The sequence below is a fragment of the Zootoca vivipara genome, chromosome Z1 (assembly GCF_965207765.1).
Source record: "Zootoca vivipara chromosome Z1, rZooViv2.hap1.1, whole genome shotgun sequence".
NCBI classification, from domain to species: Eukaryota; Metazoa; Chordata; class Lepidosauria; order Squamata; family Lacertidae; genus Zootoca; species Zootoca vivipara.
This window is the reverse complement of record NC_142583.1, coordinates 46,773,156-46,796,778: the sequence shown is the minus strand read 5'-3', so window position 1 is coordinate 46,796,778 and position 23,623 is coordinate 46,773,156. Positions and strand designations below refer to the sequence as shown.

General features: G+C 42.2%; 1 protein-coding gene across 1 annotated transcript in view; it reads right to left on the bottom strand.

The window, feature by feature from the left end:
* Positions 1 to 23,623, bottom strand: part of TRPC3 (transient receptor potential cation channel subfamily C member 3) — a 56,877-nt gene that overhangs the window by 12,230 nt on the left and 21,024 nt on the right. Inside the window, exons 3-8 of the mRNA XM_035113198.3 lie at positions 19,999 to 20,184; positions 9,893 to 10,057; positions 8,036 to 8,252; positions 5,645 to 5,878; positions 3,905 to 4,169; positions 2,243 to 2,438 (exon numbers count right to left, since the gene is read on the bottom strand). Coding sequence (XP_034969089.3) covers positions 2,243 to 2,438; positions 3,905 to 4,169; positions 5,645 to 5,878; positions 8,036 to 8,252; positions 9,893 to 10,057; positions 19,999 to 20,184 — 1,263 coding nt within the window. The remainder of the gene's footprint in view (positions 1 to 2,242; positions 2,439 to 3,904; positions 4,170 to 5,644; positions 5,879 to 8,035; positions 8,253 to 9,892; positions 10,058 to 19,998; positions 20,185 to 23,623) is intronic.

The window sequence follows — 23,623 nt, the reverse complement described above, 5'->3', positions numbered from 1 at the left end:
AACCTGCTTCACAGAATTGTGAGGATAAAATGCAGAGGAGGCAAAACATGCATGGGGCAATAAGTACCTTAGAAGAAGAGTGGGATAAAAATCTAATCAATAAAATTAGAAAGCAGTCAATTACTCTGAAAACATACTGAACTTTCTTCGAATTCCCCAGGATGCATAACATTCTTAATTATTCAGAATACGAAAAAATAACACTACAGATCTGGAAGTTTCTCTTGAGAACCAAGATTAGTGGAGTTATTTGCCAAGCATGCCTACATCTTATTTACATGTAAAATATACTATTATCTATTTCAACTGCACTGTTTAGAACATAAACATCCAGGATGATATGATTAAATTTTTTAATGATGTGTTTTGCAGTCCTGCTGAATAAGGCGCTTTCTAGAATAAAAAAATGTGGCTATCAGTAATTGATTAAGTAACGTACATTAGCCCTCTTTGAAAATCTGACACCCTGCAGATGTTAAGTACAGCCTTGGCTGTTTTAGGATAAACACCTATGTATTTCTAATATGCACCTAGGATTAGAACCAAGCTTTAAATATGGTAAGCAGAAAAAGATGCTTAGGTTACACACTGAATAATTAATATTTGGAAATGCAGTTTAGTCATCATAACACACTCTCAGAATGCCTTTTCGCCAACTCTCACCAGATATTAACCTTTTTAAATAGGGGAGGAGGGGAACTGGCAAAAATTGTCTCACACCCCTTTTTGTTAGCAAGACTCTCTGCTTATTAGAGATCCTTCTGTTCACAGAAATGCATGTTTTGATCCAACCTAGTATACATGGATATATCTTCAAACTGAAATTGACACTACCTGGATCTTAGCAAGTGAGCCACCTACAAAAGCTTATGTTACAATAAATTGTGTTTTAAAGACCCTTTAGTATTTGTTTTCATATTAATGTAATCAGCAGCACCACAGAGTCCTGTTGACACGGCAAAGATGACTGTGTTGATAGAATGTGACATAATTATTTATCAGAATCACAAAATTAATTATGTGAGGTGGAAGGGGGGTGTCTATGTTGCTACAGTAAATCTCCTATTTCCCGGGACTCAGGTCATAATAATTATGCAAATCAGGCACATTTGTATTGATTCAATTTTGGAAAACATGTTATGATTACAGAGAATTTGAAAATCTAACCTTTGATGTCACCCATCACGGCTTCTCCTATGTTCTTATTAACAGAGAGATGATGTATAATTATATTCTATGGTTTTAATTTTCACTTGTAAACCTCCCAAAGGATTTTTTGTGTGATGGGGCAGTATCTAAATGCTGGAAATAAATATGTACAGAAATGGAGTGTGAAGTTATCTCAGTATTAATTTTTATATGAGGGGCCTGCAGTCACAAGAACCCATTGAAGTATCCAACAACTGGTATTCATAAGCAGGTAAAAAAAGGTAAAGAACCCCTGGATGGTTACGTCCAGTCAAAGGCGACTATGAGGTTGCGGTGCTCATCTTGCCTTCAGGCCGAGGGAGCCGGCATTTGTCCACAGACAGCTTTCCGGGTCATGTGGCCAGCATGACTAAACCGCTTCTGGCACAATGGAACACCATGATGGAAACCAGAGCGCACAGAAACTCCGTTTACCTTCCCGTCACAGTGGTACCTATTTATCTACTTGCCCTGGCGTGCTTTCGAACTGCTAGGTTGTCAGGAGCTAGGACAGAGCAACGGGAGCTCACTCCGTCGTGGGGATTTGAAAAACCGACCTTCTGATCAGCAAGCCCAAGAGGCTCAGTGGCTTAGACCACTGAGTATGTATGTATGTATGTATGTATGTATGTATGTATGTATGTATGTATTAATAAGCATACTGTACATTTTATGACTATCATGCCTAGTAGCCATTGATAGCTTTATCCTCATTTTTACAACACTTTATACGTGGGGGCTGACAGTAGCTGAAGAGAGGAAGAGGAAATGGGAAACCTTTCCTTCCATAAACTTTCTTAAGTTAATATACCTTAGAGTCTAAGCCAGGCGTAGGCAACCTTCAGCCCTCCAGATGTTTTGGCCTACAACTCCCATGGTCCCTAGCTAGCTGGACCAGTGGTCAAGGATGATAGGAATTGTAGTCCAAAACATCTGGAGGACCGAAGGTTGCCTACGCCTGGTCTAAGCAGTTATGGTAAGCTGAGAAACAGTATATACAGAACAAATCTTTGCAGGGTGGGTGGGCAAAATAAAGCAGAAGAAAAGTACCCACCTCAATTTCTTGATAGGAGCTGTTAATCATGGCAATCAGCATGTTGAGTAAAACCACAACCATTGTTACGTTGTATATTCCATACAACACGTAGCCAATATTCTCAATGAATTTGTGGTCATATTTGAGAACAACTGATGTGACCTCCGATAAGCCAAAAATTGACCAAAATAAGGTCTTAAAGCTTTCTTCAACTCTGTATGGGAAAAAAATGGTACGTTAATGAATTCAAATATAAATACTTGTAAATTATTTTGTTGAAAAGTAAATGATTCAAAGATCCTAGTGCAGACATTTAATCAAAACAAGATGCTCGCAACATAAAATGTTTTCAGATTTGATTCCCCTGTGACTTTTTTGCATATTGCCAATTATGTTTGCGGGTGAGCTGTATTAACAGAATTAAGTTTGACAGGGGGAAGTGGTGGTGTAATGCCATTTTTAATATCCTTGTACACCAGGATGCTGCCTTACAACTTTTATTAGATACTTGTTTAATAAAGTAAATGGCATCATCTCTAGAACTCCCTGCAAACTGTGCAAAAATTAAATGAAATATAGTGCGGAGGCATAGCTCAACTTGTCACAACAGTCTTGCACTTTTTATATATAAAAGCACCAAAGGTACATGTATGTGCATGCACAGCTATTTCAACATAGCACAGAGTGATTCTCATAACAGTTGCTTGCTGTCACAGGCGCGGTAGCGGCTACTCTAGAGTAAAGACTCCTCACGACGTTGCCTTTTCATGCTTTTATTCAGTGCAAACTATTTACAGTGCAGAGTCAGTACTATGTACATGTTGTCAGTCTGGGTCAGAACCTCCGAATGGAGATACCCGCGTTTTCCTCCAACAAAGTAGCCTGGGAACATTGAATCTCCGCCCCCGGCGCTTTTTACGCAATTCCGGGGTCGGCGGGAGCGGTCTTTCCCTGCTTCCCATTTCCTCTCCTGAGCGGAGCAGTGGCTCTGCTACCCTACCTGAGCTGTGCCTTCTACTTCCTGATTCCCCGCTAGAGCCATCCCCCTCCCCGCTCCCACTGGCGCTGGGAGATGAACTTGTGCTCAGGATGGGAGGAGGCTGTCTGTAGCTGCTCTCCCTCACACTTGCTTTTATGAAAAATGCATGATTATTATATGTCACTGCATATTATAGCATGCACTGTGGACACACATGTGCAATATTGCATGCCCCAACTATAAATGCATTAGTCAATGAATGGTGTAGATTTGGCTATTTTTTTGCAGCAAAAAATCCAATTATTATATGAGTGACTGTATGGTATACCATTCTCAATCTGCTGTGCATTCATACAAATCTTCAATATCACATGCCCAGAAAGCTTCATTTTTTTAAAAAAACCAAAACCATAAGAATGTTAAATAGTTTGTCTAACTACATAATGCACCTGGTTATGCTTATATAATAACTGCAACTCAAATACATTCAGTAACATTTACTCTCAGGATAGGCAATTATGGGTAGGAAGGGACAGAGGAGAAGCTAGAATCAGCTGAATCCATTCAAATGAACTGAGTGACAAGTTATTGTGATGGAGGTGCATGTGTAAACTAACTTGTACTGTATGTAAACTTCCAGCAGCCTCGACCACAAAGAGGATGCAAAACATTTGTCCTTTTTTTTCATAAGCATTACTTACGTCGTAAATGCTGCGTTTACTTTGGCTCCAAGGTAATAGGAGTACAATATGAACATCCCAATCATAAAGGCAAGGAATACCATAATAAAAAGAACCATAAACTTGAAAATGTCTTTTACGGTCCTTCCAAGTGAAATCTGCAATGGGCCAAAACTCTCATTTGCAGGCAGGATATAAGCTATTCGAGAGAAGCTAAGCACAACAGCTATTGCATAAAGACCTTCTGATATGATCTGTGGATCAGATGGAAGCCATTTATCTCGAGCTGAAAGAGAGAGACATAAATGAGAAACTGTTGCTTTCCGTATTTTTTTTAATTGCGTGTTAAAAAATATGTATCTGACAGTTCTATATTCATACATCTTGCTAAAGATACATATTTATAGTGCTGAATAGATATTTTTGAGTAATTCGAATTCACCATGACCTTGTAAGAGAAGTTGATCTGGAGGAAATAATTCATGACTTTGCGATGGAAAAGGCCAGAAAGCTTTAAAGTGATTTGATTTACTTATCAAATGTTTGTAGCCACATCAAAATTTCAACAGAATAATATCTTTATTTAGGCTTTTTAAAAAAATAAAAAAGCTGTAAAACAGATACCTAGCTTTGTAAGACTTTTCTTCAAGCTGGATGTTTTGTTAAAACAAAAATAGGGGGGAAAGGAGAGAGTTGTTTGAGGGCATGATAGAAGAGATCCAACGGGGGAGATCAATGTATTAAATGTAATTGCAGAAGAAAAATCAAAACTTTTCTTTCATGATTTGTAAGGTCATATGCAAGCAAAGCAGTAGCATTTTTAGGAGGAGGCTTGTTTTATAAGTTTTTACTGGGCTCAAAAAAGTAAAGGTAAGGTAAAGGACTCCTGAACCGTTAAGTCCAGTCAAAGGGAGTCAGGCTTTGTCCACAGACAGCTTTCCGGGTCATGTGGCCAGCATAACTAAACAGCTTCTGGCATAACGAACACCATGACATTTGGGTGGTTATATGGGATTACAGGTGCAACTCACCCAGTGGGGGAGAGCTGCAACAAGAGCATCCTGGCAGCGGCATTGCTATTAATGTACGTTTCTGTGTATTGGGCGAGGTTTTCTTTACTCAAAAATCACATCAAAAAACTGGGGTCGTCCAACATGGATAGTGGCATGGGGGGGAGCAAGGAGCTGCCAGCCATCCGCGGCAGTGTGGCTTCCCCCGATGCTGCAGCAAGCAGGGAGCGATCTGTGGGGGGTGTTTCCTGCCCACAGCTGCATGCGGGGGGAGCTGCGCACCGCCACCCAGTCGCTGCGTGCGGGGGCGCTCCCTGGATCATTTCCCATGCGCGAGAGCGTCGGGGGAGGTTGCTCAAATTCCCCCAATGCTGCTGCACGCAGGAAATGATCTAGAGAGTGTTTCCTGCGTGCAGCAACTTGGGGGGAGAGGCTCAACAACTTTGGGCCATCTCCCCTCATTTTCTGAAAATTCAGTCCCCAAAAATAGGGGGGGCGGGTCCTTATACATGGGAGCGTTCTATAGATGGAGAAATATGGTACTTATCAAGAGGGGCTGTGGGGCTGCGCTGGTAGAGCCAATCTACTCTGTCCCTCCCAGTAAGTAATAGCAATGCTGTTGCCAGGATGATCATGTTGCAGCTCTGCCCCACTGAGTTAGCATGTCCTGTGATAATCCTCATGCTATTTCTTTAAAAGGATGCTAGCCATTTTAATATATTAGAGACATGAAAACATTTTTTTGACTTGCCGTAAGTAAAATATTCTATGTTTGGTGGAAGTGTGACTTCAGAGAGGTCAGGCTCTTGAATGAAGTTGTCCACATACTGCTGTGCTTTTGTAGCCTGTAGAAAAGCCAGTAGCCTTGCTGTGAAAGCGGCAATGAAAATAGACAGCATCCCAAAATCCAGAACATTCCACAGCTGCAAAATATATTCCCGGGGTCCTTCAGTCCAAAGCTCCTTGCACTCGGACCACATCATGCCTAAAAACCAGAAAAGCGATAAAAACACAGTGAAGACTGCAGACCGCTACACACTTACTTGGGAACAAGCCGCTGAACTCTGCGAGACTGACTTCTGAAGAGACATACATAGAATTGCACAAGTGAAAATGGTTTAGGTCTTTCTTAGCTGCTTTACACAAGGTATGTCATACTTGAAAGCCACGTCCATGCAGATAACTGCAAGTGCAAGGATCTCACCTGTCACACCAGATTTATGTATCATAGGCCCATTCTGCAATATTACTGGCGCATAGCTGCCAAGTTTTCCCTTTTCTCGCGAGGAAGCCTATTCAGCATAAGGGAAAATCCCTTAAAAAAAGGGATAACTTGGCAGCTATGTACTGGTGTAACAGACCTCGTGAAATGTTAGCACGAAGTGGAATACAAGCAAGACATATAAATCTGCATATCTAACCCAAACTCACACTCAGATTATCTGAACTCTTATATTGATTACCAGACTTAGGCTAGTCCTGCAGGAAAGTGAGGGAGGTAATCTTCAGCAGCTGCTTGACGGAAGTATTCCAGCCTCCCACCTGAGCACTACCTGTAAAAGTAACACTTCACTATTCTCACCTGCAGAAGAGAAACTGCTGCTCAACGTTGATGGATTTATTCCATTCATTCATCTAACCTGGGAGCAGCCGAGTCACCTTAAGGTGACAGGGAGAAAAGGAAAAAGAAAGTATATGTGGTGTGGTGGGTGTGGGTGTTTATGCACACTCATATGTCTAATGGAAAATTCATCTGCTCTTCCTCCTTTAATGCTGGTGTCTTCTGCACATCAGCATGAAATCTTCTGGCATTCTATTGTGCTACGGGAACAGACCTCCGCAAGTTTAGATAGGATGCTCATTTTATATGAACTTGAAGAGGATGTTAATGAATTTGAAAAGGCAGGTACCGGTAGTATTTGAATAAGACATATGCAGAATAAGACTACTGGAGCAGCACACAAATAGACTCGTTGAAATCAATAGATTTGTCTAGCTCCGGTTTATTTTAATGGCTGTACTCTGAATTTGACTTGGTCACAGCCCACAACTTTAAAATTATTTTTAGTCCTCTGCAATAAGGTCTCAGACAGAGCAAAATAAAAATGCCAGAGTTATTTTAAAGCTCTAAGGATCAGTGATCAAGGCAATTGACACTCCCAGGCTATGGGGAAATGCTGTGCAATCTCCAGAGTTTATTTAACTAAACTCTGAGATTTTCAGTTCAGTCTAAATTAAGAAACACAGCCATTATAGATTTGGCTAGCTCAGGGGTGAGCAAACTTTTTCAGCAGGGGGCCAGTCCACTGTGCCTCAGACCTTGTGGAGGGCCGGACTATATTTTTTTTGGGGGGGACGGACGAATTCCTATGCCCCACAAATAACCCAGAGATGCGTTTTAAATAAAAGCACACATTCTACTCATGTAAAAACACGCTGATTCCCGGACCGTCCATGGGCTGGATTTAGAAGGTGATTGGGCTGGATCTGGCCCCCGGGCCTTAGTTTGCCTACCCATGGACTAGCTGATCTATCTGCCTATCATGTTGCTTCTCTCATCTCTTTAAGTTGCAGTGAGATTTATTTATTTACTGGAGCAAGAAAGACTTCTTCCCAGATCCCTTGGGTATTCAGCACATATGCTGTAATTTGCATTGAACATCTAAGGTCACTGGGAAGAAGTCTGATGCGATTTTTGCAACAAAACCTTACACCAGCTCTTTGTTTTAAAAAATATACGTTTTACAACTAGCACTCTCTAAACCAGAGCTTTCCAAACTGTGTGTCACGACGACACATTAGTGTGTCGGCTGCAGTGTGTAGGTGTGTCGTGCGAACGCTCCCTGCACTCCTCCCAGGGTTGGAAAGGGGTTTGTTTAACCTCCAGTTTGCTAGTAAAACTGAATTACTGTGTCGCGAAATGCTGCATGTCTAAAAAGTGTGTCACCACCATGAAAAGTCTGGAAAGCCCTACTCTAAACCATTAATGGTGCTTGGTTTTAATTAGTTCTGTTTGTGAGATCTCTGCCTAGAAATCTACTACTGGAGCAGCATACAACAGCGATGACAGAAAGCAGTTTTATCGAAGAATGCAACAGAAACTAATCAGGTTGACACTGAGATAGAGAGCCTATATACATACCAAGCACCCATACCATGATCAGCATCTCTGTCCAACTGAACTGAGTGGTCTTAACCCTAAAAATCTGTTTAGGGTAATCAGTAACTGTCACGTTGGGTAAAACTGTGACCCCTTCAAATCTGTCTGAAGCGTTGAACACCAGCAGACCCAAGAAAATAATGAAGGAGGCTGCATGCGCCACAAACTTCATAAATGGACTTCTGAGAATTTTTCCAAGCTGAGAAAGCAAAGGAGAATATATTTGTTTTTAAGCGATGTATGCTTTCACTCTCAACAAACATGGCACATGCCAAAAATGCATATTTAATGCTAAATTTCAATTTAGGGATACTTCTTTGCAGTTTAGCTATTGTAAAGCCATACTTAAGAATCCTTCGCCTAAATGACTGTTGTATGTTTTCATGCTTTGATAAACCATTTTGGAATCACAGTTTGATGAAACGTAGCACCAAATTGTTGGAAATCCTATGCAAAAAGTTGAAAAGGTTTTGGAAAGGTTTTGATTCATACATTTTTATTGCTCTGAAGCTACCCCACACACTGTTGCAATCTCTGAGGGCCTTCTGGGGGTTCCCTCCCAGGGAACCAGGCAGAGGGCCTTCTTGGTAGTGGCGCCCACCCTATGGAACACCCTCCCATCAGATGTCAAGGAAATAAACAAGTATCTTACTTTTAGAAGACATCTAAAGGCAGTCCTGTTTAGGGAAGTTTTTAATGTTTGCTGTTTTATTGTGTTTTTAATATTCTGTTGGGAGCCACCCAGAGTGGCTGGGGAAGCCCAGCCAGATGGGCAGGGTATAAATATTAAGGTAAAGGTAAAGGGACCCCTGACCATTAGGTCCAGTCGTGACCGACTCTGGGGTTGCGGCGCTCATCTCGCATTATTGGCCGAGGGAGCCGGCGTACAGCTTCCAGGTCATGTGGCCAGCATCACAAAGCCGTTTCTGGTGAACCAGAGCAGCACACGGAAACGCCGTTTACCTTCCCGCTGTAGCGGTCCCTATTTATCTACTTGCACTTTGACGTGCTTTTGAACTGCTAGGTTGGCAGGAGCTGGGACTGAGCAACGGGAGCTCACCCCATCGCAGGGATTCGAACTGCTGACCTTCTGATCAGCAAACCCTAGGCTCTGTGGTTTAACCCACAGTGCCACCTGCGACCCTAAATATTATTATTACAGTATTATTATTATTATTATTATTATTATTATTATTATTATTATTATGTCAAGTAAGCAGCATTAACAGGAGGTCTATGAGGCCACCAGTATGTTGGGTAACATATACTGATCCTGATAGTGTGTGTGTGTGTGTTTTCTTTTCATAAACTTATATCCTACATTTCTTCCATCTTTGAGCCCGAGGGGGTATTCATGCAGTTCTCAGGTTCTAGGATTGACCAGACTTTGTTAGCTTCAGCAAGATGATGTCCTCGTGTGCCTACAGATCATACTTGATATGAGAGAAGAGAAGAAGATACAAGACCTCTTCCCTAGGTCATCCAAGCACAGCAGCCACAACCTATTTTATTTAGTTTAGAAATATATTATAAATTACTAATCTTCAGCATTATTTTATTTCCATAGAGAGTGTTACTTCCTTTTAATAACAAGAGTATTCATGCTCCAAATTCACCTGCCCAACAGAAGTACAGGATAAGAAACTGTAAAACATTACGGTGTAACGGAAACGAGTTATCACAATTACGTTAACAATAGCAATCGTTTTGTTTAAGCAAGGTATCAAGAGAAACAGGAATATGGCCTTCAGCACACGACTGGGTCTCTCAATTCAACAGAGGGCTTTCTGAAATGAAATTCATATACACACCAAAAAAGCCAAAAACAAAACCTTGTACCCTGCTACATGGTGCAATCCAGTACCCAACGGCAAGAAATGGGAGGCCCAGTGCTACCACCAGCACAACTAGACACTTGATCGCTATGGCCTGTTCCCGTAATCCTGAAAGGTTTTCATACCAGATGGTCAACAGCTGTTGCTGACAGTTTGGATGGGCCACAAACTGTGGGGAAAACAGAAGAAAAAGCAAGTTACACAGATACTGAAGCACATGTAATTAATGCACTGCAGGGTTGGTGCATCTATTGCAACAGCTCACATTTTCCATTTCTTAAGAATACAGATAATGCAAACATTAACATGTTAATAGAAGAGATATTTCAGTTTAGAGTTGAGAGAACCTTTTAGTTTACGTCAAATCTTTATATAATGATGAATAATTGTGTGTCACACAACTATTGGGACACTGGATCATGTTACAAGCATATTCCTACTTAGACAGAGGAGCCACATGCTGGAAATCATGCTTCTCCCTCTCTTACTATGCTTGGGATAAAGCCTTTATTCTTTTTAGTGTGAATTCACAATCCTCTCCTGTGTACCATTTCCATGCATAAATGCTCTTAAACAAAACAAAAAAAGCCACTTTAAAATGGAATAAAATGAACAATGGTGAAAGAGGATATAATAATTTGCCTCTCCATTAGGGACACAATTTTCACATGGCATGAAATTCTTTTGAACAAGCGATCGCCCATTTATGGTAACCCAATATATAACTTCATGTTTGAAACTGAATTATACCCCAATATAGCCACTGTGGAGGTGTTAAGAAAAGAACAGGGAACAGAATAATAGGTAAAGTAAAAAGGTAAAGGACCCCATGATGGTTAAGTCCAGTCAAAGGCAATAATGGGGTTGTGGCGCTCATCTCGCTTTCAGGCTGAGGGAGATGGCGATTGTCCACAGACAGCTTCTGGGTCATGTGGACAGCATGACTAAAGCACTTATGGCACAACAGAACACTGTGACAGAAGACAGAGCACACGGAAATGCCATTTACCTTCCCGCCACAGTTGTACCTATTTATCTACTTGCACAGGTGTGCTTTTGAACTGCTAGGTTGGCAGGAGCTGGGACAGAGCAACAGGAGCTCACCCCGTTGCGGGGATTTGAACCGCCAACCTTCTGATCGGCAAGCCCTGGGCTCTGTGGTTTAGACCACAACACCACCTATGTCCCCTTGAACAGAATAATACAGTGAGTAGAAATAGCTCTTCGGATCCAGTGGTAGCTGGTGAGATGTGTTACTAGGTCATATCACCAGTGACCACAAGATAGTGAAAGGGATTTTAGACACATTCCTGTCCTTGCTGTTCGGCGATTGAAACTGGCTGTGGATGTGGCAGGTGCCACAACCAGCGCTTTGCAACCGCACAGTGGCTGAGTTGATGGTAACCACAACATGAGCATCACCTACTGAGATCTTCAAGTTAACCATGCTTCCCAGAAGGTGCCTCATTGCCACTTAATGGGAGGAGGGGAAGTGGCAAGGTAGCAGGGAGGCCAGGCAGTGTGGGCACATGGGCAGGTGCACTGGATTGGCACTGCCTGTGAGCCAACTTCCCCACCACTCATTCCTCCTTCTCCTGGCAAGTGGTAGCAACACAGCTGCTGGGAATCAAGCATTGCAGATCGGCCCCGCCAGGTGAACGACTTCTGTCATGCGTTTACATAGTGCTATCTCTACTATGTACCACCTCCACTGTCAACTCATGTCAAACGTGTATGTGGGGAATTTCCCCTCCCCCTTGTAGCAACCACAGTTGGATCCAAACTACAGGGTTAGATTCAAGGAACCCTGGCAGAAGGAAAATGGCCAATACTGCTGTTCTGCAGATACTAGGCATGGGTGGACTCATTAGAGAGATTCAGTATGTCATGGATACAGTGGTGATGATAAATTAACCGCAGTAACTGGAGACTGCTTATTATGTGCTGTGTGTGTGTGTGTGTGTGTGTGTGTGTGTGTGTGTGTGTGAGAGAGAGAGAGAGAGAGAGAGAGAGAGAGAGAGAGAGAGAGAGAGAGAGAGAGAGAATCGGGTCCTCCCTAACAAGAGGGCACATGTTGCGGTGTGACCTGGCAACCAGACCCTGTGTTGTGGGTGGAAACGATTAGATGGCCACAACACCCTATTAGAGGTCCCTCAATGCTGGGTGCAATCAGTGGTCTGGCCATCCCTATGCAATGGGTATTCCGTTAAAGGAATCCAGGGACTCTATGGTTTGGCCAACCCTGAGAGGGGTTGTGCCCATGCCTGAGTCCAGGGGGACATCTGGCTAGTGGACTGGCTTGACCCCACTATCCACTTTGCCGGGTGTTCACCCAAGACTGACCTACGGTGTGCCCTGGGTTAGCGCTGCCTGCAAGGGTGCAGGGAGCTAGTCGAACCAGAGCCTATGCAACCACTCACTTGATTGGAATCAATAAAGTTGTGGCCTAGATTCCGCCAAAAACCAAACCAAAAATTTGAGTCTTGTCTCAATTTATTTGGGGAAGGTTAAAGGGCCTACACACACACACACACTGTGTTCTCTCTCCAGGATGAACAGCATTTTGGTTTAGCTATGTACAAACTGCTATCATAGACACATATGGAATTAGCACAGTGCCGTAACAACGTATGACAGAAATTCTCATGCTTTTGCTTTAGACACTGGCCTGTTGCGTAAGAGAACGAAATCTTTGTGTTTACCTCCACTTTTCCCAAACAAGCTCTAGTGATGGATATAGAACAGCTCTTCTATGAGTTGAAGAGCAGCTTTGAAAGGCCATTGTGCAGTGCTGCAACACATGTTTGCATACAGAAAACCCCAGATTCAGTCCATGGCATCTCCAGGTATGGCTGAGAAACGCCCTGGCTGAAACCCCGGAGAGCCTGTTGCTAGTTGGTGTAGATCGGAGTAGGGAACCTTCTCTCTCCCTGCCCAAGAATCACATTCCTCTGGGGTAATCTGTTGGGGCCACATGCCAGCAGCAGGCAGAGTTTACCAGTACAACAGTGATGCCACTCATCTCTCACTATTTCTGTCGCTCCTGTTCACTCTCCCAGCAGCTTCCCAGCAGCTTCTCCCTTTCTTTCTCTCTCTCTGTCTCTCGCCACCAAGAGAGCTGCTTAGGGATGGACAGGCTGCTCTCATCAAGAGGGTTCCCCTGCACTCCATCCTGCTACTCCATCCATTTTGGCTTCCCCATCCCTCCTGGCAAGTCCCCTTCTTCCAGCCTCCTACCACTGATGTGAATTTAGATCAAAAGCGGCATACTAAATGGTTCAAAGCAGCTTTCTCTGTTCCTATGAATCCAACCCAATTTATATGACAAGAAACAAGCAGCTACAATCCCACACAGGAAACTTAGGTTTATTGATTCTACTGAAATCAATAGGCTTAAGCACACCTTACTCTGTGCTTCATTTCCCAGTGGTAATTTGACTGGGCTGTGTTAAAACAACTATAGACTCCGATGGCACCTTAAAGACCAAGAAATGCTAGTTGACTAGAACATTATCAGATTCATTATCAATGTTTGATCATGGTCAATGTATCAAAGCAAAGTCCACCTGGAGCAATACTACCGACCAATACAATGAGGGCAAACAAGGCAGATTGTAACGTACCATTTCCAATTTTGATTTTCCTGATTAATTACATGTGAACTGGAGGAATCTATATACTGTATTATGAAAATTAGAAAGACTTCAGGCTCTCAGTATGTATCAAGCACCTGTATATACACTATAAATCACATGGGAATTCTCATTGGAGAATATTTATGATTGCAAAAAAGACTCCTCCTAATTATGATGTTGCCGATATAACTCCATTAATTGTTTTTTTTAAGCTTCATTATCAGCTACTAAAATTATAATAGCAACCTATTCGCATGTTGGCACTGCTCTTGAATCTGAGGCATATTTCTTAAAAATAATATTAAATTACAAGCTTCCCCAAATAAGCTATTTCAAGCTTTATAAAGAAAGGCTCCTGAATGTACAGATAGTTATCACCATACAATTTTATGTTATTATTAGGTTTGTTTATTTGGCATGTTGCAGAGTTGCTAACATCACAGTAACACCTCCACAGGCTCAAATGAGATTGGAAACAAGTTTTTTCAGAAACTAAAAATATTAACAGTTGTTCTTTCTTGGTGCAAGTGGGAATTTCATTTTAAATGTCCTTCATATACCGGTATGTGATTAATATTTTTCTGCTTAAAATGCAGTAGTTGTACATAAAGGAACAGAACAAAACAGGCAGCCCTTTGTACCACAAAGGCAGGAGGCCAATAGTTTCCTGATATGTGGGCCTGCAACAAAATGTTGTTGTTTGAACTGCTCCTATTCAGAATGCCAGCCAACTAGCCATGTTCTCAATTGCCAGTCAGCATTCCACAGCCACCGAGCATGATCATGGGGAACACTTTTAAGCAATATGGTAAGCTAGGAAAACATTGTGGTTTTTTGCATGAAAATGAGCAATAAGTACCCAGAATTCTGAATATGAAAATGCCAGCAAAATTTGCTTTAAAGGGGGTTGTTTTTTAACTTAGGTTCAGCGTAGGTGAGGCTATTATTAGCCATTTACACAATATAATCATAGAATCATAAAGTTGGAAGAGACCACAAGGGCCATCCAGTCCAACCCCCTGCCAAGCAGGAAACACCACCAAAGCATTCTTGACATATGCCTGTCAAACCTCTGCTTAAAGACCTCCAAAGAAGGAGACTCCACCACACTCCTTGGTAGCAAATTCCACTGCCGAACAGCTCTTACTGTCAGGAAGTTCTTCCTAATGTTTAGGTGGAATCTTCTTTCTTGTAGTTTGAATCCATTGCTCCGTGTCCGCTTCTCTGGAGCAGCAGAAAACAACCTTTCTCCCTCCTCTATATGGCATCCTTTTATATATTTGAACATGGCTATCATATCACCCTTTAACCTTCTCTTCTCCAGGCTAAACATACCCAGCTCCCTAAGCCGTTCCTCATAAGGCATCGTTTCCAGGCCTTTGATCATTTTGGTTGCCCTCTTCTGGACACGTTCCAGCTTGTCAGTATCCTTCTTGAACTGTGGTGCCCAGAACTGGACACAGTACTCCAGGTGAGGTCTGACCAGAGCAGAATACAGTGGCTCTATTACTTCCCTTGATCTAGATGCTATACTCCTATTGATGCAGCCCAGAATTGCATTGGCTTTTTTAGCTGCTACATCACACTGTTGACTCATGTCATGTTTGAATCTTCAAGACATTTGGAAGGCATAAAGATTAGTTTTAAACTAATGATTAAGGGCTCATCCACACTTACCTGCACTTTAAAGCTCTGAGTGCCACCCCCCCTTTTTCTTTGCTCTGGAGCTTTGCCCATGAAAATCCACTCTTTAAAGCTGATTCGTAGCAAACAGCAATTCGGGTTTTCCACAGATTGCCATTTGCTCTGATTCAGCTTTAAAGAGCAGGTTTTCATGGGGAAGCCCCAGGAGCAAAAAAAAAAAGTGTTTTTGTGTGCTCAGCCATTGTGCTTTAAAGTGCAGACCATGCCTGGAAAGTGAGAAGGAAAGGCAAGCATGGATAAGCCTTAAAGTAGCATTCAGGTGCAAGTTAACTTCTGCTATATATACTGCTGAATTAGCTAGCATTGGCAGTTAAATTAGTAAGCATTCACAAAGTAATTAAAGAGCACCTGCACCAAAGATAAGGAAATTATGTTAAAACTCTGAATTTACTAAATGTGCACGTTTTGTTATATAAAGCCAAAATCAGAGATGTGGCTGAGTTTCACACTTGAGCACATGCCTCAATCTTTCAGCATGCATAAATTCTTCAGCAAGTCTAAAATGACTTTAGATATCAACTTTGGAGTTTTAAACTATCTATTCTTTGCAGCTGTGATGGTGTCAGGGTAGACATCACTGGGTACCTGCCAAGATACACACCCTAGCATTCCCCATTTCCACTCCCTTGAGTCCCCTGACCCCTTTCTTACTGTGACACAGCACATAGTTAAACTGTGGGATTTTCTCCCTCTAGATCTACCGGTAGTGATAGCCACCAACTTGAATGACTTTGAAAGGAGGATTAGGGTCCACCTGGCCTAGTATCCTTTTTTGAATACTGCCTAGCCACATACATGTCTTGGGATGCTCTGCCAAAGACACTCTTCTTCTAATTGTGAAGGTTATGGGGCAACCCAGCCAGATGGGTGGGATAAAAATTATTATTACAGTATTATTAATTATTATTATTTGCTAATTAACCTCCATTAACTTGTCTAAGAGCAACATGTTCATATCTGGATGTTCATATTTTAGCTTAATACGTCAAGATATGGACGAGCCACTCATGGCCACTTCACTCCATCCTTTGCTAACAGACCAAGATGTTTTCCAGTTAGCTATACTTTCCCATTTCATGAACCATACCATGAAACCATGGTTAAGAACGAGCTCGACTTATTTTACCCCTTTTATCAAAATTTATACCCTTAAATATTATTTGGAATTCTCCTCTGAAATCTTACGAAAATTCCTACTGGAAGATTCCTCAAGCCCAGTATCATATGATGTGGCCAAATTCTGCACTTTAGCTATTAAGAAACGTAAATCTCTTCTACTGAATAATATATTGCAAATTCCTTTTGTGTAACTGTTCTGCTTCTGGTGATGTTATTGCTGATTTTTTTGTTTGGAATTATGGTACTTTGTATTGCTGGCTTTTGCTGTAATAAAACTGAACTGAACTGAAACCATGATTAACTGCTTTGGAACATGCAAGGAGACGAAGCCATGGTTTGAAAATGACTTCATATTCACGCTTATTCTGAAGCCATTATTTGGTTCTGTTGAAGCAAGAAACTATACCTAACATGAATGTTTCCTGGTTGGTTGGTTGGTTTGCTGGCTTGCCTGAATGCAAGGTCAAGGCGGCTGCATGTGAGGGCACAAGGCTCAAGGTTCATTCCTATCTCAGCTTATTAAACAAATATATGATCATCGGAATGCAGCTATTAATTCTAATTTTAACACAGCATCTCTTAGGAGAGCTGGAAGAGCGCAGAATACTTGCTTCACAAATATGAAGAAAAATACTGGCAACATGTTTCCAGTCATCCATATATATTTTTTCCCAGCTGGGCATTTGTACAAAAATAATAAGTAATAAGCTATAAATAAATAAATTCAGACAAGGGAACTCAGTGGAAGCAAAGAAGGCAAGAGAGATTTGTCAATGGGTATTTCTCCTTGAAGCACATTAGAGCTGATTCTAACCATTTTCTTTTCACTTCCTTATAACCCCAAATCTGTACTTTTAAAATTATGCTATCTCTAAAGTAGCACCATTTGCATCAATTACTGCACTGTTTTTTTTCTTCCTAACTTCTCCTTCTCCCTAAACTTTTCAAAAGACTATGAACAAATAGTCTTCAAGTCACTACTTATTCTAATACTTAACATCTTCGGAATTTCTGTTGCATTGCCTCTCACAAAAGATGCCTTCAAGTAGTATATTTCTTATCAGTCTCTTTGCTAATCTTAGCACTATTCTTAAGCCAGCTTCCATTTAATTCAGCATGTGAACAAGGAGCAGATCCATTGAATAAGAACAAACTGGGTTTTACACAGCCACTTCCACAATACAGGAGACTTCCAACATTTTACAACCTGATAACAACCAGCTGAATTTCCCATCCAACGAAGCCATTTTTTCCTTTAGTCCCATAACCCGAAGACTTGAGTAAAACCGTGTTTCCATTTTATTTTCCTTTATGGCTAAATCCTGTCAAAACCTAACAGGAACTGTCCCAGCAGGCTGCATGAATATTTTGAGAAGAATATAAGCCTAATACCTGAGCATTATCTGTATTTTCCATTTAAAACTTACAAAGAAATCAAGTTCAGAAGTCCTTATCCTTGCAAACCCGAGTTCTCCAAATAAAAATCACTAGAAAGGCAGCTTGCTTAGCAAGTTTCTGTAAATCCTCTGCAACTACAAAGCGAAGCTTGCAGTACATTTCTTCCAGACTTCCAATGTACGTAAAATATATAAAGCATATGTAAAATACTAAATTGTTAAGCCTAATATAAAAAAAACTACAAAATGCAGAAAGTGGGATAGATCAACATGATAAATAGGTGATGTCAAATGACATCACAAGATTGAATTACAGATGGAGTTTATTAGGAATGACTAATGGGTCAATTGGAGGAGCTTGGAGGACTGAATTAGGTCCACAGCCTGGAGGTTCTCCAACATGGTCCTAAGTTTATAAAACCAGCAGATCCTTAAAGATCCAATGTTTTTAAAAGCCCAAGAGAACCTAATCAGTTTATTTGTGTTCAAAGGGCACATGCCTTGGAAAAAGAGAAAGATTTGTTTTGTTGTGGTGCAGAATAAAAATCACACTTGTGACTTTCCAAGTTATCCAGGGAAGTTCTGCACATCAGTCTCCGAAGAAATGCCACAGAAGCATTCAGAAGCCAGCCATGCACTCTGCAAAGCCTGCACTGGACCCATAAATTAATTGCCCCCACTGGCACCGTGAACAGTTGAAGCATGAGCTCAAGATTAAGTTTCTGTAGAGTGTAGGAATCACAACAACACACCTGTCTCAAAATTAAAAGCTCTTGTAAACACAGAGATTTACTATATAAGAATTGGATAGTGTCAGTTTCTTTAAACCCATTGTTAATTAATAAATCCTAGATTATTTTTATAGTTTGTGATCTATATAACTGAAAATAGTCAAGTATTAATCAGGGATGAGTTTAAAGAAACGCTATCCAATTTATGCACTGCAGTCTTACTTACGGTAGTAGGTTGGCTTTAACAGGTGGCTCACTATAACACAATGTGATTTATAACAGAAGCTGTGAAAAAGCTTGCTGTTACTGGCAGCATGGCCGCCAAGGCAGACCTATTCAGATGTAAATAAATGTAGGCGTCACTTCCTTTCCGTAGTCCTCTAGCATTTGTGTTTTATTACTTCTCAGAGGTGATGACCCAAGATGATTGTCCGTAAACATTAACACCCAGAAAGCACTGGCTTGAAAGTTTTATAATATAAATTTTCTGTTTTCTATATAAATAAAATGCCCTTGGAACAGAATTTGCTTCTGTGGCTATTTTAAAGACTTTTGTCAGTGGAACCCCCAAGAATATACTGTACATCTATCATATCTCACGTCATAGCAGATTCCTATGTAGAGAGACTCTAACTAAACATTATCGTTCCAAGCTTAAAATATGCTTCTTGGAGGTGGAGCTAGCTGCTCTGGCATCTGGAGCGGCGCACATGCTATGCCTGTGGGGGCGGGGCTGGGGGCTAGCGTTCCAGGGGGACGCCACCCACAGCAATGTCACCCCCCTCAGGGATGACACCTGGGTTGAGCCGCACCCCCCTTTCTCTGCCAGTGATGCTTCTAGAAGGAACTAACAAGGCCTGTTTCTGTGCGCATCTGATACATCACTTCTGATCTGCAAGCAACTGCCTGTTGTGGCTATTAGTTGTAAGAGCAGTAACAGCTTTCAAAAGGTGAGTGCCATTTTTAATGTACTCTGGTGCATCTACTTCCCGTCCATATTACACTGGCACTACACACAATCCAGACAAAGTGAGTACTTTTTAGTGCTGTTAATTTAAATGGAAGACACAAAATCAATGGGACACAGAAGAGCTTAAATTTGGATGGTCAGCGGGGGAGAGGGTTGAGTGGAATGGCAGTACAGTTAAGAACAACATAATGATATAACATCATTTCTATTTACAGAATGATTTCTCCAGTCTTTTTATTTATGCTGAAGATGGAACAACAAGTGGCTGTTTGTCTCTGGATGTTTTAATGGATAACATGCACATGCGTGAGAACACTGCATCACAATAATTGACTCGTGTATGACAGTCCCTATTATTTTCATTGCAAAATGCCAATCTCTCTGCTGCCTTATTGTGAAATCAGTTTGACATTAGTGAATTATTTCTGTCCAGAGGACAGGACCCATATGGTGTTTACAATACAGCCCTGTTATAGTGCTTAAGGTTCTTGATGCAGGCAGTTTGTGATGCAATGCACCCAGTATCATACTGTCTAAAAGAGACAGTCACTTACCTTTTTGACTTCATACTTAATTGCCAGTTTGACACGACTCAATGAAGCTCTGTGCCTTTGTGTTTCAACTGGCTCAGCCTCCAAATCTCCATTTAGAATGGATTCTACCTCTTCAGAGTCTCGGCAGAGATCAAGGACGCCAACCACAAAATCCTTGCATTGCATAGACAGCTTGCGATAGTCATTCTAAAAAGCAGACAACAGTTATTGAGTCACATCCATTCATGTGGAACTGATTTAGTAATGTGCATTTATTTAGCATATGTACATTCTGCAGATGACTGTCTAGGCTGGATTGCACATTTCTGCCCTCTTTTTCGTACATGGTATTCAAACGATACTTTAATATCCATAGAAACACAGATACCAATGAGACAGGGAAGAAAGACAAATGACTATGCAGGTCCTCAAATTAGTGTATTATTAATTGTTATGATTTATTCCATTTACTGTGGCTTTCCACAAAAGCTGCATCAAAATGGCTTACAGATCCATTAAATACACAAGGCTTGAAAACATTTAAAAAACAAATACATAAAAGAACGGTTTATCTAAAAAGTGCTCATGCAGCAATGAACCTAACACCACCCAACTGAAAGATGAGCAGGTCAAAAAAAACACTGTGTTATAATCCAAATTAATCCACCAAAAGCCTAGGTAAAAGCCTGGCATCTGAAAGCTGACAGTGATGGCGCCAGGCATGTTCTTCTGGGGAGAGCATTCCATCAATGGGGACCAACCACTGAACAAGCCAGTTCTTACCACCCTCCACACATTTCTCAGAAGGGGCACACGGAGAGGTAGGTTCACAGGAGGAGTGTACAGTAAGGGATGCTCTCATATTTGGTTTTGGTCCAAGAGGACCAAAGTAATCAAGAGCAGCAGTTCATGGGGCAGGATGCTAGAGCATTCCATATGGTGGGTACAAGTCAGTCACTTTATTATCTCACCTTTCCCTTCTGTTACTCCAGTTGTCAGTCATTTGTCTCTTACATTCCACGGCTCTCTGTAAATCTGTTATTACTGTCTGTCACCTCTGAAAAATGGTCCTTGTGTTCAGAAACTCCTTAGCACGCCATTCTCATAGTATTCTTTTCAGCACCGTGAATTTTAGTATTTAAGTCTTGAGCCTGGTTGCTTTCACTACAGACGTGTTGAATAGCATTGATAATGTACCTCTCTTCCCTGACCCATTTTAGAACTTTGCTTTGAATATGTTCCAACTTCCTCCTTATTCTCCCTTATTTCCCTTATTTCAGAAAAGCAGTTAGGGTTGCTATCCTATGCCACTTACATGGGAGTAAGTTCTGTTGAAATCAATGGAGCTTACTTAGGTAGTAATATCACTATGGCTACACCTATGACTTCAGAAATCATCATCTCCCTGTCCTAACATTACAGAAAGCTGAGGACTCTAAAATTAAGGAGCTGATTTCATTTGTTTCCTGCCTTATTAGTTGTGACTTCTTAGTCCCTTGAAAGCCTTGAACTATAACCTGCAAGCGGTGGATTCTTCCTGCAAAAAGATTAGATCAGGAAAGCGGCCTGAAGCCGCTCAGCAGGTGACAGGCGCAGTGGAGGCGGCCCCAGGCAGCACCAGGGGCGGTGACGGGTGGCAGGCAGGCTGGTCAGCAGCGCCCCCTCCATTTTGGCGCTCTAGGCAGCTGCCTAGTTTGCCTAAATGGACGCACCGGCCCTGCTTGTGAGGGAGTGGCCTGAGGGGTCCATTGAAAGAGGAGATGAAGCTAATAAGCACCTGAGCACTTAAGCAGCCCTTTTGTGTCAGGACTTGGGGCAACAAGCTTGCAACCCGCCCACCCACCCACCTGTCAGAGGAGGGAAGCCATCCTTCAAAGCCTCCCTGTCGGGGAGCCAGCGGAGAAAGCTGGCTGGCTGCAGCTGCACCTGGGAGAGTCTCCCCACCTTCCTCTACGGAAAGGCAGCGGCAGAATCTGCCTGCCTCCTCCAAATCAGCGGCCCTACAGCTGGGAAAGAGGCAGTGGGCAGACCACTTGGAGTAGCGCGGAGCCTGCACACACCCAAGCCACCGTATCTCTCCCAGGAGAGATGTGTGGCTCGGGCACACTGCAGGGCCCGCGGTGAGTACCACCCAGCATTTTGTCACCCCCTTCAGTGGTGACACCCAGGGCGGGCCGCTCCTACCACAAACCCCTTCCTCCAACCCTGCTTTCAACACACACAAAATCGCACACACGTTTAATACAGGAAGAATCATAGCAGCATTTTACTATATTTCTTTTTCTTACTACCACATATGTTGAATCTAATTCTGAGAGAGAGAGTGAGTGCTTGTGTGTTAAAGGTGTACTTTTGAGTCTAGTGCCACCCACTGCTGGACTATACCTCGCCCCCAGGCAACTTTCCACCAAGTTGTTCTCGAGCAGAAAATGGTTTTCTACCCCATGAGCTAAAGCAGGCATCCCCAAACTTTGTCCCTCCAGATGTTTTGGACTACAATTCCCATCTTCCCTGACCACTGGTCCTGTTAGCTATGGATCATGGGAGTTGTAGGCCAAAAACATCTGGAGGGCCGCAGTTTGGGGGTGCCTGAGCTAAAGAGAAATTAGGACTGAGAGAGAGAATTCCATAGAGAAGCAGCTATGTCCCCCCCCCCCCTAGGGGGGTGGGAAGCACTTCAGTTTCTTTTTCCACATGGCTGCTGGTCTCACTTTCGTATGCTCAATTTATTATAAAGCTTAGTACCAAGTCTCAACTAAGCAATTACACAAACCTCGGAGTGCAAATGGTATTATCTGTAAAGCGTCTAACACATTTTAAACTTGCTCTGCAAATAAGAACACAATTATGACAACTAGCTGTGATCTCCCTAGAGAACCGTCCTAAAGAGTGGTTGAAATTAGGGCAGCTTGCTCACTTGTTAGTGACACCGATCTTCTTGTCGGATTTTTGCCGTTGTTTGCATTCTTCCATAGGAGTTACACCTGGAAACCCAGGCCAGCCACTTCTCTTCTCCTTGGCCTGGGAAGCTGTTTGAAAGCACCCCTTGCTTTTTTTAAAAAAAACTTTTGCTACCGAGTTAGAGCTGCTCTAACTCATATGTATAAGAATAGACATTACAGTATTGGGTAAAGCATGGGTCAATAATCACAGCAAAAGCAGCATGGCATGAGGAAGGACCATAGCTCAGTAGCAGAGTGTCTGCTTTGACCAGGGCCGTCTCAAGCAGGTCGGGCGCCCTGGCGCAGAGATCGCTCCGGCGCCCCCGCCCTGGTGGGCGGGCGCAGCACCCTCCTGCCAGCCCGGCGCCACCGAGACTACACCTAGAGCCGGGCCTGGCTTTGAATCTCTAAATAGGGCCGGAAATGAAATCCCAGGGAGCTTCTACCAGTCAGTGCAGACAATACTGAGCTAGATAGACCAAGAATCTGCCTAAATAAAAGGCAGCTTCCTATGTGCCTTACATAGACATTTTAGCAAAAGGGAAGAGAATATAGTGTTCGATCTATCCAGATATGTTTTTTTCTGATTTTTCTAGAAAAAGGCTTCAGTTCTAGCTGGTAGAATTATTATTATTTTAAAGTCATTGTTTTAATGCGTGTGTTTGTGTGCGCGCACATTACTATCTTTGACAAGGATACAGTAG